At 40.6% G+C, this 16,511-nt stretch overlaps 1 protein-coding gene across 2 annotated transcripts in view; it reads right to left on the reverse strand.

Annotated features, from left to right (window-relative positions):
- Positions 1–16,511, reverse strand: part of GRAMD4 (GRAM domain containing 4) — a 137,657-nt gene that overhangs the window by 85,743 nt on the left and 35,403 nt on the right. For both annotated transcript variants that reach the window (XM_037889087.2, XM_037889086.2), the window contains exon 2: positions 14,850–15,060. In XM_037889087.2, coding sequence (XP_037745015.1) covers positions 14,850–15,060 — 211 coding nt within the window. The remainder of the gene's footprint in view (positions 1–14,849; positions 15,061–16,511) is intronic.

The following is a 16,511-nucleotide window of genomic DNA, read 5'->3' on the forward strand; positions in this document are numbered from 1 at the left end:
TTAGTTTTAAAGTGTTCTTTTGTATGTCATCCAAAAGTTTTAAAAGCAGATCAGTGATTTATTCACAACATACACAGCATATACATTTTCACTGTTAGGAATGATTTACACTTTTTAAGTACTCTGTCAATGTACCTGTAATACAGAGGTCCATTGGTGCCAACAGGCAAAAGGGTTCACTGTTCTCTATGATCAAGTCCTATATCAGACCCCTCTCGTCCCCTAACGCCCTTACTCTACTTGCGCTATACCGATGACATCATCATCATCTGGACCCCTGGAAAAGAAGCCCTTGAGGAATTCCACCATGATTTCAACAATTTCCATCCCACCATCAACCTCAGCCTGGTCCAGTCCACACAAGAGATCCACTTCCTGGACACTACAGTGCTAATAAACGATGGTCACATAAACACCACCCTATACCGGAAACCTACTGACCGCTATTCCTACCTACATGCCTCCAGCTTTCACCCTGACCACACCACACGATCCATCGTCTACAGCCAAGCTCTGCGATACAACCGCATTTGCTCCAACCCTTCAGACAGAGACAAACACCTACAAGATCTCTATCAAGCATTCTTACAACTACAATACCCACCTGCGGAAGTGAAGAAACAGATTGATAGAGCCAGAAGAGTTCCCAGAAGTCACCTACTACAGGACAGGCCTAACAAAGAAAATAACAGAACGCCACTAGCCATCACCTTCAGCCCCCAACTAAAACCCCTCCAACGCATTATTAAGGATCTACAACCTATCCTGAAGGATGACCCAACACTCTCACAAATCCTGGGAGACAGGCCAGTCCTTGCCTACAGACAGCCCCCCAACCTGAAGCAAATACTGACCAGCAACCACATACCACACAACAGAACCACTAACCCAGGAACCTATCCTTGCAACAAAGCCCGTTGCCAACTGTGTCCACATATCTATTCAGGGGACACCATCACAGGGCCTAATAATATCAGCCACACTATCAGAGGCTCGTTCACCTGCACATCCACCAACGTGATCTATGCCATCATGTGCCAGCAATGCCCCTCTGCCATGTACATTGGTCAAACTGGACAGTCTCTACGTAAAAGAATAAATGGACACAAATCAGATGTCAAGAATTATAACCTTCATAAACCAGTCGGAGAACACTTCAATCTCTCTGGTCACACGATTACAGATATGAAAGTTGCTATATTACAACAAAAAAACTTCAAATCCAGACTCCAGCGAGAAACTGTTGAATTGGAATTCATTTGCAAATTGGATACAATTAACTTAGGCTTGAATAGAGACTGGGAGTGGCTAAGTCATTATGCAAGGTAACCTATTTCCCCTTGTTTTTTCCTCCCCCCCCAAGACGTTCTTGTTAAACCCTGGATTTGTGCTGGAAATGGCCCACCTTGATTATCATACACATTGTAAGGAGAGTGGTCACTTTAGATAAGCTATTACCAGCAGGAGAGTGGGGTGGGAGGAGGTATTTTTTCATACTTTGTGTGTATAAAAAGATCTTCTACACTTTCCACAGTATGCATCCGATGAAGTGAGCTGTAGCTCACGAAAGCTTATGCTCAAATAAATTGGTTAGGCTCTAAGGTGCCACAAGTACTCCTTTTCTTTTTGCGAATACATACTAACACGGCTGTTACTCTGAAATATATCAGACCTGAAACTCACTACACCTAATACACTGTTTCATGATAATTTATCCACAAGGAGTAGCTTATAAGGTCTCTACTGAAAGCTTGTAACTTATCATCAATACCCTTAATAATTACAAGATGTGTGTATGGAGATAATATTTAAGGAATAATGTAACTGTTGAAAAATTATACCCTTATGGTCCTGGGTGAGTGATCCAGGGAATCATGTGTCGGTAACGACCCTTTCAAGCGGGAGGGAGTTGTTACCCCTCCCTGGCAGGCCAATTTTGTAATATATGGTTCAATCGCCTACCCTTGCCCCATCCCCGAACAGTCAATGGAAAACTAACTGTAAACAATCAAAGCCATTTGAAGGTAACAAGAAATATTATAACAGACTTTGTGGCTGAGTGGTGTCAATATCCTCAGAAGCAGAAGACACAGTTCCTAGTCTAAGGAGTTTGCGAACCCTGTTAGGCCTGATCTACACTAGGGTGGGGGGGGGGGAGGGGAATCGATCTAAGTTATGCAACTTTGGCTACGTGAATAACGTAGCTGAAGTCGTCATACTTAGATCTACTTACCGTGGTGTCTTCATTGCAGTAAGTCGATGGCTGACGCTCTCCCGTTGACTCCGCCTGCGCCTCTTGCCCTGGTGGAGTACTGGAGTTGACAGGAGAGCGCTCGGCGGTCGATTTATCGCTTCTAGACTAGATGTGATAAATTGACACCCCACCCCCTCCCCCGGGATCGATTGCTGCCCGTTGATCCAGCGGGTAATGTAGACAAGCCCTTAGTGAACAGAAACAAAAGACTGATTCAGTATGTGAGAGAGAAGAGAAAGACCTTCCGTGCATCCATTCACTGAAGAGATATCTTGTTGAGCAGGTGTTTTTCCATGAAACCTGACTCTCAGTCCTGGGTACCTCAAGAACCATCACAGTACCATTTTATTAAATGTACATGTTTTCTTGATTGGAGTTATAAAGATGCAGAACTTGAATTTCACACTAATGAACTGTAATATAACAGATTCTGTTCTTACAAGACTTCAAACCAGGATTGATAAAAATTGATGATTAAAAAAAAAAATCTGATTTTTTAACTTCAAAGGTTACTTTTAAAAAAAATAAATATAAAATTAAATTTGAAATTGATAACCTATGTTAAGGCCTAAATTTATTATAATCTATTAAAATCATTTAATATTTTGTACTTAATTTAAACAGTACATTTTTCTGCCAAGTTTTAAAGAAAGTCAGACAACAGGAACCAGAACTTGCTGAAGTGCTAACCCAGCTTTCGATAGCACTAGCCTCTTCTGCAGGTTCAGAGAGACTATTTTCTTCATTTCAGTTTATTCACCTGGTTCAGTTCGATGACTACTTCATTCAAAAGTTAAGTAATGTCACCTGGAAGTTTAAGAAGTAGGCAAGGTTGTTTTCCTCTTCCAATTTATGAATAAAAACTAAGCGTAAGAGAATCAGATCTACTAGTTCTAAACTGCGGAAGGACATGATTACCAGAAACAAGCATTTCAAAATATTAAACTACAGATAATACTTCCTCTGTTTAGTAAATCAGTTTTCAATGCCAAAAAAATGATTTCCCTTATGTACCCAGCAACTTTAAAGTTAGCTTTATTTAATTAGAAAAATAAAAATAAACAGTTGTTTTTGATCATTAACTGAATTTGAATTTCAATCCTAGTAGAGCTTGACACAAGTCTCAAGATATTAATCTAGTAAATAAGAAATGAATCATTCACCATTTTCTAATAAAAATGTAAAAATTAAAAATCTCAATACATGTAAATTAAGTTATTTAAGCAATTATATAGGTGTGTGTAGATACTATATATCCTCCTAGCTAGCAAAAAGAAGCCCCAAATTTAGAGTAAAGGCTATATTTAGTTGAAAAGCAACATATTTGAATTGTTATTAACCAATGAGAATCAACCTATCTTTTGGAAAATTATTAAGTCTATGATTTACAAATCAAGGTTCCCTGTTTGGTGATTTAAATCACTAATTTAAAAATCAATCCAACCTGTTTAAAACCATTGTTGAAAACTATCTTATTGGCTAGTTTCCTCATCTGTAAATATGGATCATCTAGTACACTTACAAAGCTGTTACAAAACTTCATTTGTTATTATTTGTAAGACATCTGAAGAAACTCAGGCCTACTCTACACTTAAGACTTAGGTCAACATAGCTACAGTGCACAGGGGTGTGAAAAAGCCACACCCTTAAGCATCAGCTATCAGTTATGCAGTCAGCATCAAGCACTTACAAGTGACAGATCCTCAACTCCCAGTGTAAAAGAGATAATACAGGGCTGTTTAAGGAACTGTGCCACAGCATACCACACATCAAACTGCATAATGTCACAGAACAGGATGCCATACCAAGCAGAAATATTCACTGGCCAGCAGAACCATATCAGGAAATCTCTAAGGACACTGCTTTTGAAGAGCTACAACCCAGTCCCCACTATTCAATCACTCCACCAGTCTATTCCATGTGATTCTGGAAGCCACCATGGGATTATTTTTTCTTAGTTTAAAAAGAAGTACATTTCAAAATTGGATTAATATCAAATACATAATACATCCCTGAATGCCTGGGAGCAACCAGGAAGGGGGAAGCAAAGCTACCAGTAATCCAGGATACAAAGGAGTTAGCAAGGTTTGCCAGTGTGGCCAAATGCAGGAAAATTGCTCACTTTAAAAAGGAAGCGGAAGAGGGAGGCAGGCAGAAATCAGGCTTATGCCCCTTCTTGCATCTTTGTGATATGTAGAAAAAGCCTGGAAAGAGATTCCCAAGCAGAATAGTTTTCTGCTAATTTCTCACATTAGGCAGTTCAGTTCCTCTCTAGCCCATACAAAATTAGGACTATTTGATATGATGCTGACCACAAAGTGTTCCTATATACAGAGTTGTAGGAAGCATCACGGTAGTTAACATTTGAACACAATTAAATTTTATAGTGAAGACAAGGTCTAAGATTTTATGACAACATCACAAGAGCCAAGAGAGTGACGGCTCAGCAATGGAAGGGAGTAGCGCGAAGGAAGACAGTGGCACACATGCTTCAGATCACCACCAAAGTTCTGTGGTTTGAAGCAGTAACCCACCAACTCAGGATTTAAAGGGTAGTGCATATAAAAGCATTTCACAATAAGCATCTCTCAGCTTCAGTCTGCATTCAAATTCAAATTGCAAACTCCCTAAACCAGAAACTATGTGTCTTCTGCTTGTTTAATACTGAGGATATTGACACCACTGTCACGAAGTATGAGAACGGTAGTTGGCAATGCATTACATTAAAAGCAATACACAAGTTTAAGGGCTACTCCTTGGGGAATTCTGCACAAAATTAAAAATTCTGTGCACAATATTTTAAAATTCTGCAAATTCTGCATATTATAATCTGTACAATGTAATCAAGCTGGTTTCAATTATTTTGGTAATCTATTTAAACTACAATACAATGGATGGAGAATGGGACTGGGGAGCATTGGAGGAAATCACCAAACCCCCTTTCTCTAACAGTAATGGAGCTCATGTTGACCCGTTTAACTTCTAGTTATTAGTCAACAAATATATGCAGCCATATGCTTAGTGTTACATCATAGGCAACTGAGGGCTGGGGAATCAAACTCACAATTTATACTAGCTACTGACCATCTCAAAAAAAGGTCAGTAGCAAACAGTTCATGGAGCACATTTTGATAGGAAACTTTTTCAGTCCAAACATTTAGATCAGTTCTAATCACTAAAGCACCATAAGCATTTATAAGGCCACACTGTCCTTTACAATAAGGCTCCTTTACATCACTCTAGCAACGTAAAGGAGCGTTAAAATTTTTTACACCTGTTTTATAGTCCTGGGGGAATTCACTAAGAACAATGGGAACAATTCACTAAGCAGGCAGGCTGCTACATTCTGCTCTGCCTGAAGGAACAGAGCCTGCCCCACGCCTACCTCTTCAGAAACACCTCAAAGCCCTGCCCAGTGTGCCGCAATAGCGAGCGAGAGGGACAGTCTCTCTTTCACACACACGACTGCCCAGCCCCAATCCCCCCTCACCCTGGCGGTGATTTATGTCTCTACTGGCTGCTCTGGCTGCCCAAACCAACCTGCCTGCACTGCCAGGGATGGGGCACATGACCACTCTTGCGGCTTCCCTTTGCTTCCCTATCAGGAGTCATTTTTCTGCAGGGAAGCAAAGAAATCTGTGGGGAACATGAATTCTGCACAAGCACAGTGACGCAGAATGCCCCCAGGAGTAAAAGGCAACAGACTTACTCAAGGCTATATTCCACCAATGTCTCATTTTTCACTCATTCACATCGAACATCCAAAGCAGAGATCTTAACCTATTATTTAAAGAAATGATAAAAGACGTATAAGATGTTGGCCATTGACCTCACTGACCAGAGCACCTAGCCTCCTCATTCCCAATCCTGTGCTTTAGCTATTAGACAACGGTGCCTCTTATTTAATATAAATATATCTTAATATGGTGAATATTGTGCACTGTTGGTCAAGGAGGGTAATTGTAGTTGTAATTTGCCTGGCTTGATGGTTTGGTTTATGGTAAATGGCACAGTTCAGGCATCTGGTATTTTTTCTTGCCATGTACTTTGCATAATGTCTAGGACACCTTCAATATATGATACACTTTCTAGGAAGCATAAATCTAAAGGAGTTAAAAATACAAAAAGTTCAGTACAATCAAAATACTATGTACAAAAATGAGCATCTGGACATTTGAGTCTGCAGCTAATTTTGAGCACCTAGCCATGGAGAATGAAGAAAACCACAGTTTGATTAACTGGTTTAGGATAAGAAGAGTGTGTCAGGTCAGGCTTGCAAAACTGCACTGTAAGCTAATGTACTTGCTTGTTCTATGTGTATCTTCTTAGATACTGACATCGTTCTTAAGTTGGTCTCCTATTACCGAGGGCAACAACATGTGAGCGAGTGACAAGGCAGCATACCAAGCCCTTGGGAGATAATACCACTTGTCATTTCAAGGTAAACTACTTGGCCATCCAAAGAGTGGCCTTGGTTATAAAGGGAGGCAAGTACTGCCCAGTACTTCTGACTGGAAGGACGGTGTGTCTGGAACAAAGGGCTCTGGGATGTGTTAAAAAAAAAAAAAGAGAGAGAAAAGTGAAAGGAAAAGTGGGTAAGTTGGTAAAACTCTCTGAATTAACATGTAGAATTTGGAATTATTTCCAGAGTTTGAAGAACAGCAAAAAGTTAAAACTAGGGACCCTGTTGCATGCCACACAACCCCAAAAATCTAATACTATTCTAGTTTAGATATTAAATACTGAAAGATATTTTACAGAACTAGTAGCATACACATGGTGCTTTGCATCTTCAGAGCAATGTAGAAATAGTTTGGGGACAGTAATGTTAAAGGTTCAATTTAAAGTGATGCTCAACAACTAATTTTTTTTACACATTTTATACACTACAATAACTCAGTCAGATTTAATCCTAGGAGTCAGGTGGTGGACTTTCATTGTAAGTAGCACTACATTGTGTTTTCAGATGACATGCCAGTTACAAAAGAGTACCCAGTTAAGGACAAAGTAGCAGCATCAATTTGCAGTCCTCACTTTGTCCGTTCAATGCAGGTTCTTAATAAGTTTTGCACAGAACCTTGGTTTTTCCAAGAGACTATATGAATTATCAACAAACCAACCGCCCACGGTTCCTTTGCACACAAATATCAATTAATCCCATTAAACAGCATTTAGCACTGTAAAATGTTTTCTCCATCCTTTGGACACAAAAAGTTTTACAAAAGTGAATAAGCATTACCATCTTATTTCACAGCTAGGAAAAGCTAAGGCACAGAAGTCAAGACATTGGCCAAGGTCACAGCAAGTCAATGGCAGAGCTGAGGAATAAAAGGCAGATCTGTTGTTTCCAGTTTGAAGCCCGAGCCACTTTAACAGGTTGCATCTTACCCAACAAAGCAGCAACAGTAATGTTTTAATGCATTTTAATACAACCAAATGCAAAGTTATACTGTCCATCTAGGAATAGGAAATGCAAGCCATACCTACAGAATGAGAAACTGTACCCTGGAAAGTAGTGACTCTAAACAGGATTTAGGAGTCTGTGCACAAACTCAACATGAGCTCAGAGTATGACATGGCAAAAAGGACTAATGCGGGATCCTTGGATATGTAACAGCAGAGTAGTGAATAGGAGTAGGGAAGTGATTTTACCTCCATATACAGCATTAGTGAAAGATACTGGAATAATGCATACAGTTCAGATGTCCACTTCCTAAAAAGGATTCTGAAACATAAGAGTGCAGAAAGGAGCCACAAAAATTATTCAAGGTAAGGCATTTTCTCCATCCACTGAGAGATTTAAACAGCGCAATCTATTTAGTTTATCACAAAGATTACTGAGAGGCAACATGGTTACAATCGGGGTGAACTGATTTAAATTAGTGATTTTTATCAACAAACTTTGATTTAAATAACTAATTTGAATCAATTTTCCTAAAAAAAGGTCATTCACTGGTATCCACAGAATCATACAACGATAGGGTTAGAAGGGACCATAAGGGTCATCTAGTCTAACCCCTGCCAAGATGCAGGATTTGTTGTGTCTAAACCATCCAAGACAGATGGCTATCCAGCCTCCTTTTGAAAACCTCCAGTGAAGGAGCTTTCACAACTTCCCTAGGCAGTCTGTTCCATTGTGCTAATGTTCTTACAATTAACTAGTTTTTCTTGAGATTTAATCTAAATCTGCTATGCTGTAGTTTGAACCCATTGCCTCTTGTCCTGCCCTCTGTGGCAATAGAGAACAACTTTTCTCCATCTTTTTTTAGACAGTCTTTCAAGTGTTTGAAGACGGCTATCATGTCCCTCCTTAATCACCTCTTTTCCAAACGAAATATACCCAGTTCCTTCAGGCTTTGCTCATATGGATTGCATTCCATCCCTTCGATCATCTTTGTCATTGGTCCTTGGATCTTTTCCAGTTTCTCTACACCCTTTCTAATATATTGGTGACCAAAATTGGACACAGTACTCCACCTGAGGCCTAACCAGACCCGGGTAGAGTGGTACTATAACCTCCCATGACTTGCATGCTATGCCTCTGTTTAATGCAACCCAAAATTGCATTTGCTTTTTTTTTTTTTTTTTTTTGCAACAGCATCACATTGCTGACTCATGTTGAGGTTGTGATCCACCACAACTCCCAGATCCTTCTCAGCAGCGCTGCTACCAAGCAAGTTATCTTCCATTCTGTATTTCTCCATCTTACCTACCAAAATGTCATGTGGGACTGTGTCAAAAGCCTTGCTAAAGTCCAGGTATATTATGTCCCCCTGCATTCCTTCTATCCACCAAACCAGTTACCCTACCAAAGAAGGAAATCAAGCTGGTTTGGCATGATTTATTCTTAGTAAATCCATGCTGGTTGCTAGTGATTACCCCTTCATCCTCCAGGTATTTGCAAGTTGAATAACTCCCCACGTATTGAAGTCAGGCTGATTGGTCTATAGTTCCCTGGCTCCTCCTTTTCCCTCCTTTTAAAGATGGGCAATACTCTTCTCCACTCTTCCAGGACCTCTCCTGTCATGCATGAGTTTGCAAATATTATTGCCAGTGGCTCTGAGATTTCTTCAGCTAATTCCTTCAGTACCCAGTGGTCAATAGCATCAGGCCCTGCTGACTTGAATTCATTCAAATTGGTCAGAAGATCTCTGATGTGTTCTTCACTTATCCTGATCTGCATCCCTTCCCCTTTACTGTTTATGATAACTTTGCTAGTTGTCCAGTCACGTTATTTGTTGTGAGAAGACTGCAGCAAGACAGGCATTGAACAGCCCTGCCTTCCTATCATCTTCCGTTACCAGCTCACCTTCTCCATTGAGCAGCAGACCCACATCTTTTTTTTTTGTCTGATTTATTTGTAGAACCCCTTCTTGTTGTCACAAACATTCTTTGCCTTAGCTTTCCTGATTTTGTCCTTACACACTCGCACTATTCCCATGTATACTTCCTTGGTGACATCACCCTCCTTCCATTTCCTGTAGGTTTCCCTTTAGGTTTTTTGATAGCTAAAAAGCTCCTAGTGCAGCCACACTGGCCTCTTGTGGCTCTTATCTTTCCTCTGCATCAGAGTACCTTGATGTTGAGCCTCTAGTATTATATCTTTAAAACTGCCAGCCCCTTTTGACTCCTTTTCTTTCTAATTGCTCTTTCAATGGGGCCTTTCCTACTTCTCTCAGTTGGTTAAAGTCTGCATTTCTGAAGTCTTGTGTCCTTGTTTTGCTGTTCTCATGTCCTCCTTTCCTTAGGATCTTGAATTCTATTAGATCATGATCCCTTCCTTCCAAGTTCCTGACCACCTTCATGTTTGCAACTAATCATCCCTGTTCGTCAAAACCAGATCCAAAATGAATGATCCCCTTGTTGTTTCCTCAGAAGGTTGTCCCCTACACATGCTAAGAACTTGCAGGACATATAATATTTTGCTGTAACAATCTTACAGCAGATATCAGGAAAGTTAAAATCCCCTATTAATACTACTACTAGCTCAGGTGTGTTAGCTAATCTTGTCATCTGCTTGCAGAATGACTCATCCACTTTCATTATAAAACATGTACATTTGCAATTAAACATAGCTTTCATACTAAATATGATACTAATTACCAACCAGGATAGTACACTATAGCCACACATTTATTTAAGCAGTTATGCAGCTTACAACATATTCAGATTCTTAAGTTTCACTTCTATTATCATTTCTTATTTGATGGTGATTGATGATTTTTTTTATTTTTTATTACAAAGCTCTGTTTGGATGGAAATTGGACTTCAATTAAGGCACAGGAACAGCATTCTAAAGTTGTTTTTCATTAGTTAAAACTAATTTAAAGGTGCTGGATACATAAGTAAAGTTTATCAAAACATGTTTTGCATTTAAAACTGATTAAGCGAAGGTTAACTGATTATCTGCAGTTAATCCATTGATCCTATTATGTCTGGTCACCATAACCTTTAAGATTTTACAACTAGAAGAACTTATCTTCACACCTTATTTTTATTCATGATTGGAAAAGGAAACAAGCTTTCCCTCTTTTTCAGCCACCAACTGGTTTCTGAACTTTGAATAAACTACTCACTGAAATGAACTGAATGAAATTAAGAAAATAGTCTCTCTTCACTGACAGATGAGACTACTCCTAGGCTGGTGTAGCACTTCAAATTCTGGTTCCAGGTATTTAGCCAGTGAATTCTACCAGTTCAGTGGTCGGGCTTTCTTTAAAACTTTACCAGCAAACCTTGGGATTTTGATATTTTAGAGATTTCTTTTCCTCAGGTAAAAGAGTTAGAACACAGAGTTTAAGGCCAAAAGGGACCATTAATCATCTAGTCTGACTACCTAAGTTCCCATTAAGCTGTGCGGCTGCCTATTAAGTGCCGCGCAGGCGCTTAGGGCTGTGGTGGGGAGAGATGCCTCTCCCCAAGCCCTGGACCTGCCGCAGCACCCCGACCCAGCCCAGCATGGAACCTGCCAAGACTGGGGGAAAGGCACCCCTCCCCCGGCCCTGACCCAGCCTGGCCTGGCCCTGCTGTGGTGGGGAGAGGCACCTCTCCTCCCCCTCCCCCCCAGCCCAGGTGCTGCTGGGGATGGGGAGTCCTCTCTCCCCACCATAGCCCTGGGAAGCCCCACTGAACCTATCCCCTCATCCCCAGCCCCATTCCAGAGCCCGTGCCCCCAGCCAGACCCCTCACCCCCCCAACCCTCTGCCCCAGCCCTGAGCCCCTCATCCCTGGCCCTACCGCAGAGCCTGCACCCCCAGCCACAGCCTGCACCCCCACCCCGTACCCCAACCCTCTGCTCCAGCCCTGAGCCCAGGCCCACACTCCAAACCCCTCGGCCCCACCCCACCACATGAATTTTGTTATGTGCACCATATTGGTGCACATAACAAAATGCGTTCCACACAGTAGTGGGAAAAATTAGAGGGAACATTGTTAATTACCTGTACATCCGAGGCCATTCAATTTCACCCATTTATCCCTGTATTGAGCCCTATAATTTGAGTCAATACAGGGATAAATGGGTGAACGTTTGAAAGAGCAACCATTACATTTTGTTCAGCGTTACAAACAACCTCCATTCCCAAGGTATTAACTCTGAGGTTCTACTGTACTCACATTTGGTAAATAATCCCTCCAATTTACAGTCACTGTCCTTAAAACCAGGCACCATTTATCTCTATCCCTCACTCTCTCACACGTGCCACACACACACACACACCCCCCTTGTCAGTTAATAGGAGTTTTGACAGCAGGACCTACATTTTGATTAGCAGTTATACAGCCCCGATCACTGTAGTATTGGAATCTCAAACCATTAATGTACTTATCCTCCACACCCCCTTAAGGTAGAGAATTATTTTATCCCCATTTAACAGTCCACTACCTTAAAAGCAAAAGGATTTCTTTCCTCCCTGATAAATCTGATTATTTGTCACCCAGGACAAACATTACAGACATTCTTATCTTGCGCCGATATCACTGCCACCTTAGGTGCAGTTTGGAGTTCCATATTAGTCATAAGCAGGGCCAGAAACAAAAGGCTTTTAATTTTAACTAGAAACTCTGCTAAACCCTAGAAGGAAAATCAGAGTAGCTTTCTTGCATTTATATAGTCAGTATGGAAAGAAACCCTCTCTTACATAGACCAAATACAGCGAAGCGCCCATTTTTGAGAACATGGAGCTGCCGGAACATAAGCACATACCAGAGTGCTTTACAGCCTAGAAAGTCTAATGGGAAGAGGTACAGTCTTAACTTTATATGCAGAATGACTCAATTCCCTGTATAGAAAGAAAGATACCCTTTCTGGTGTACTTTTCCTGCCCAAAGCAATGCATAGCTATTGATTTCGACGTAATTTAAAGAGGACACAGAACTAAACTCTTGCATAAAATTTAGGGAAAAAATCCACAACCCAAATTCCTGTTAAATTAAGTGACATGCTTTAAAGAAATAGCAAGACATCTGATAGGATATGGTTACTTAAAAGCCAGATAGCTGTTGAATTTATCAACACATTATTATATTTCATCAGCAACATTACATTAAAAATACATGCCTTGTGCTGATCAAGCTAATCTGATTTAATGTAAGGTTGCCAGCAGCCTTTAAGTAAAGGGGATAGAGTAGAGATAACCACTGGACATACAGGTACAGCAGAAATACATCAACACTGAACTAGTGTCCCAGAAAGTAGTTAGAGAGCACCATTTCAAATTTCAGATAACATGTAAGAACAAAGACCATCGGTGGTCAATAAAGATAATACAGCATATTTCTTAATAAAAGGGGTGAGAGTTCTGGTGTCCAGGCCCAACTCCAACTCTGGAAACTTGTCTGTACAAAAAAGTTCCCGTGCAATTTACATTGTACACAGTGGCCAAAATTTTTAAGAGTAACTAGTGATTTTGGATGACTATTTGTGGACATTCAATCTGAGACAACTTAAAAGTGGATTGATTTTCAGATGACAGATGTTCATCCTTTTCTGAAAAGTCACTCTTTTTTTAAATGTGTCTCAGTCTGGGGACCCATAAACAGAGGTGTCCAAAAGCACTAGTAACTTTTGAAAGTCTTGACCTGTGTCCTTCACCTCCCTTCCTCAGCTGCTGCATAGTGTTAAACAGGCCTTGTGTTTCACACCAAAGGCTGCTGCATTTCATTAGAGAATTAAAAAGTGACACACCCCCACCCCCCACACAGGGCCACTGCAATTTTTAATGGCCAGATTTTCCACAAGTCCTCAGTACCTCTTATTATTCTGAATGGAAATAGGGCACTTTTTAGATCTGGACATTGCTGTTTAAAGCTTTTTGAGTTTCTCAGATTAAAGGCATATAGCAGTTTCAAGTCGATGCATCATGGCTCACATAGCGATTTATGCCTTATACCCCTTTGCTGTCTCTTGTCAGTACACCCATCCTAGTAAGAGGGTGTGGGTCTCCACTTCACTCAAGGAAGCATCCTGCAGCTCTGCTACTGTTAGACTGGACCCCTAGGCTTCAGCCCCCCTCCTCCCATATTTCACCATGGCTCCTTTAGCAGAGCCAATTTGGCTTGGCTCCCTGCAGGAGTCTTAGAGGAGGGGGAGAGAGAGAGAGAGAAAGCGCGCGCTTTGTAACCAGAAAGCGTATGCAGCAACACAGTGCAGCCTTTTCAAAACAGAAGGTTTATGTATTACTCAACAGGAATACAGTAGTTAGAGAAATGGATTAAAATAACAAGGCGGCCTAAACATGCATCTTAGCCAAAACTTGCATGAGGTTTAGGTAAGTTCCACTCAGCCTAGAGACCCCTACTCCTGCACTGGGAGAGACACAGCCAGCCCCAGCAGCATTCTCTAAGTGAGGCTTTGGCCTGGGACAAATAAACTAGGCTTTGGCCTGGGACAAATAAACCTTTTGACCTAGCAGGAGCTAGGCAGATGGGTATCTCCCAGTTAATTGCTCCCCCCATTGTTCTGCTGGTGTTCTCTCTAGAGGTATCTTCCCTTGTCAATGTTTCATTTGTTTTCCCCTAACAACCTCCTGTGATTTAACTCAACGGCAGTCAGACAGAATAATATCAAACAAGTAAATTAAGGGACAAATATATTCACAGAAATACAAAAATCTCCCACATTCTCCACAGTATGTTAGTTTGTTGAGGGAGACTTGGTTAACATTCTGCCACCACTTAACTGTCCCGAAAAATCCGAGCTGGTGTTGCTAAGCGTCATTCTCCTTCCTTTCCTGTGCTAACTACATCCATAGACCTATGGGCCCACAAAATCCAGGGGAAGCAAGAGCGGACAGCATGAATAAAGAAACACCACATTTTAAATACAACTTTATACTTCCATGACATAGATAGCAGTGGACCATTAGAGTAAATAGGCTTAACGTCCACAAACAAAAAGGAAGAACTGAAGTCGAGTTACAAAAACATGAGCATGTTCAAAACTGCGCACCTCTTTTATTTGCTTTCTTAATCCTGAAATATTACTTCCAAAAATAAAATAAAATAAAATCAGGAGAGCAGCATTAACAGCTACCATGTTCCATTATTTTTTTAATCTGATAATAGCTTTAAAAATGTAGCCAGATTGAATACTTACAGGGTCTCTTAGTTCGTCATTCTCTCTGAGTGACGTTCGAGGTATTTTCACTGGGATTTCATCTCCACATTCAGTATCTGAAGCATTTGGAGACTCTGCTAAATCAAGGAACTCATCTCTCCTGTGACCTCTGAACCTTATTTTGTCTAACCTCTTTAGCATGTTCAGCACTGCACTTTTCTGCTTTACCTTAACATGACGGTTGGAGTCCCTACAAGAAATAAAAAAACAATATGCTTTATTAAATGATTATTATTAAAACATTTGCAGTATGCCTGAATACAAACATTCTAATTACAAAGAGTGCTTTTAATCATTTTTCAAGTGCTTTCTGGTTAAACAGTTATTTATAGAAGGAAACACTTTAGCGTTCCAAGAAGCACTTATTTTCAAGTATGACAGTGAGCAGAGCCTTTTTTTAATAGCTGATAATTGATGGCGACCTTTCCCAGCAGGTACCAACCTGCTAACTCAAGTGACCCACAAAGGATTTTGTTTGTTTGTTTCACTTGGATTTTCTGCTTTTTTATTAAAAGTCTATTCTGAGGGTAAATTCACACACACACGGACTTGCTGCAACATCTAATCAAGATATACCACTCCTCCACTGAATAGCTGAGATCACATTTTTCAAGAGACTTACAAATCATAGCAAGAAATTGGTAGTTTAGAGGCCAGCACATTGCTAAAGTATTACTCAAGGACTTGCATAGATACTGCATAGGATTTACTGAAGAAATCTACTAGACGACCAACTGGAATCAAAGACTTCATCAAAATTAAGAGTATTCAACAGAGGCAGTGACCTACATTCAATCTGTGCAAGCAGTCATCAGATCCATCTCCAAAACCACCACTGCTCGCTGATCCACACAGAATTCTAAAGAAACAAAGCCTTGCTAAGAGAGACTTCTTCTCTCTTGCTTCTCCGGGATGGGGGAGGGAAATTAGTCAAACCATTATTTTTTAAAAACACTTTATTTCATGAAGAAAAGCACTGAAAAAATGGAACTGAGCAAGACACATAGCTAAGAGTTTTCTATAAATGGAATAGTTTGGACACCATATTAACATGTGAAGAATTTGTGAACTCAGTCTTTCATCAAAGACGAAGATATAAGTTAGTTACCATCCATAACATCTCTACAGCTAATGTCTGTTATATTTTAAAACACGGGTGGAAAAATTAACGTCTGAGGTTTAACTGCTTTCCCTTCCAGTTTGTATCCAGGCTAAACTTAAACAGGGAAAATCCACCCATTACACTCAAGATATTTTCTTGGTGGGAGAGGTTGATTTTTGAGGGAGCACATTTTAATTCTTAAAACAGATTCAATTATTTGAGGCAGAAAAGCATTTGATTTCAAAAGATTCTTTTGAACAGGATGCAGCTTGACTCACAAAGCCAAAAGCAAGCATATTTGTTGTTTACTGAAAGACTGGAGCAGGGCAGACTTCCTGGCCCTCTCCTCTTTGTATCATATAGAAGCCTGAATGTTCCCTCCCAATCCTCAGGAAAATGAACCTCCCCACTTCAAAACCTCCTGTCAGGACTGGAGGCCCCCTGCCCCCTTCTCATGCAGTGTGCCTAACACAAGTTAGCCTTCCTTGCTATCCAACGAGTTTTCCCTTACCTGCCTTGCCCCTACTGTCACCCTCAGC

Source organism: Chelonia mydas, chromosome 1 (genome assembly GCF_015237465.2).
Source record: "Chelonia mydas isolate rCheMyd1 chromosome 1, rCheMyd1.pri.v2, whole genome shotgun sequence".
NCBI classification, from domain to species: domain Eukaryota; kingdom Metazoa; phylum Chordata; order Testudines; family Cheloniidae; genus Chelonia; species Chelonia mydas.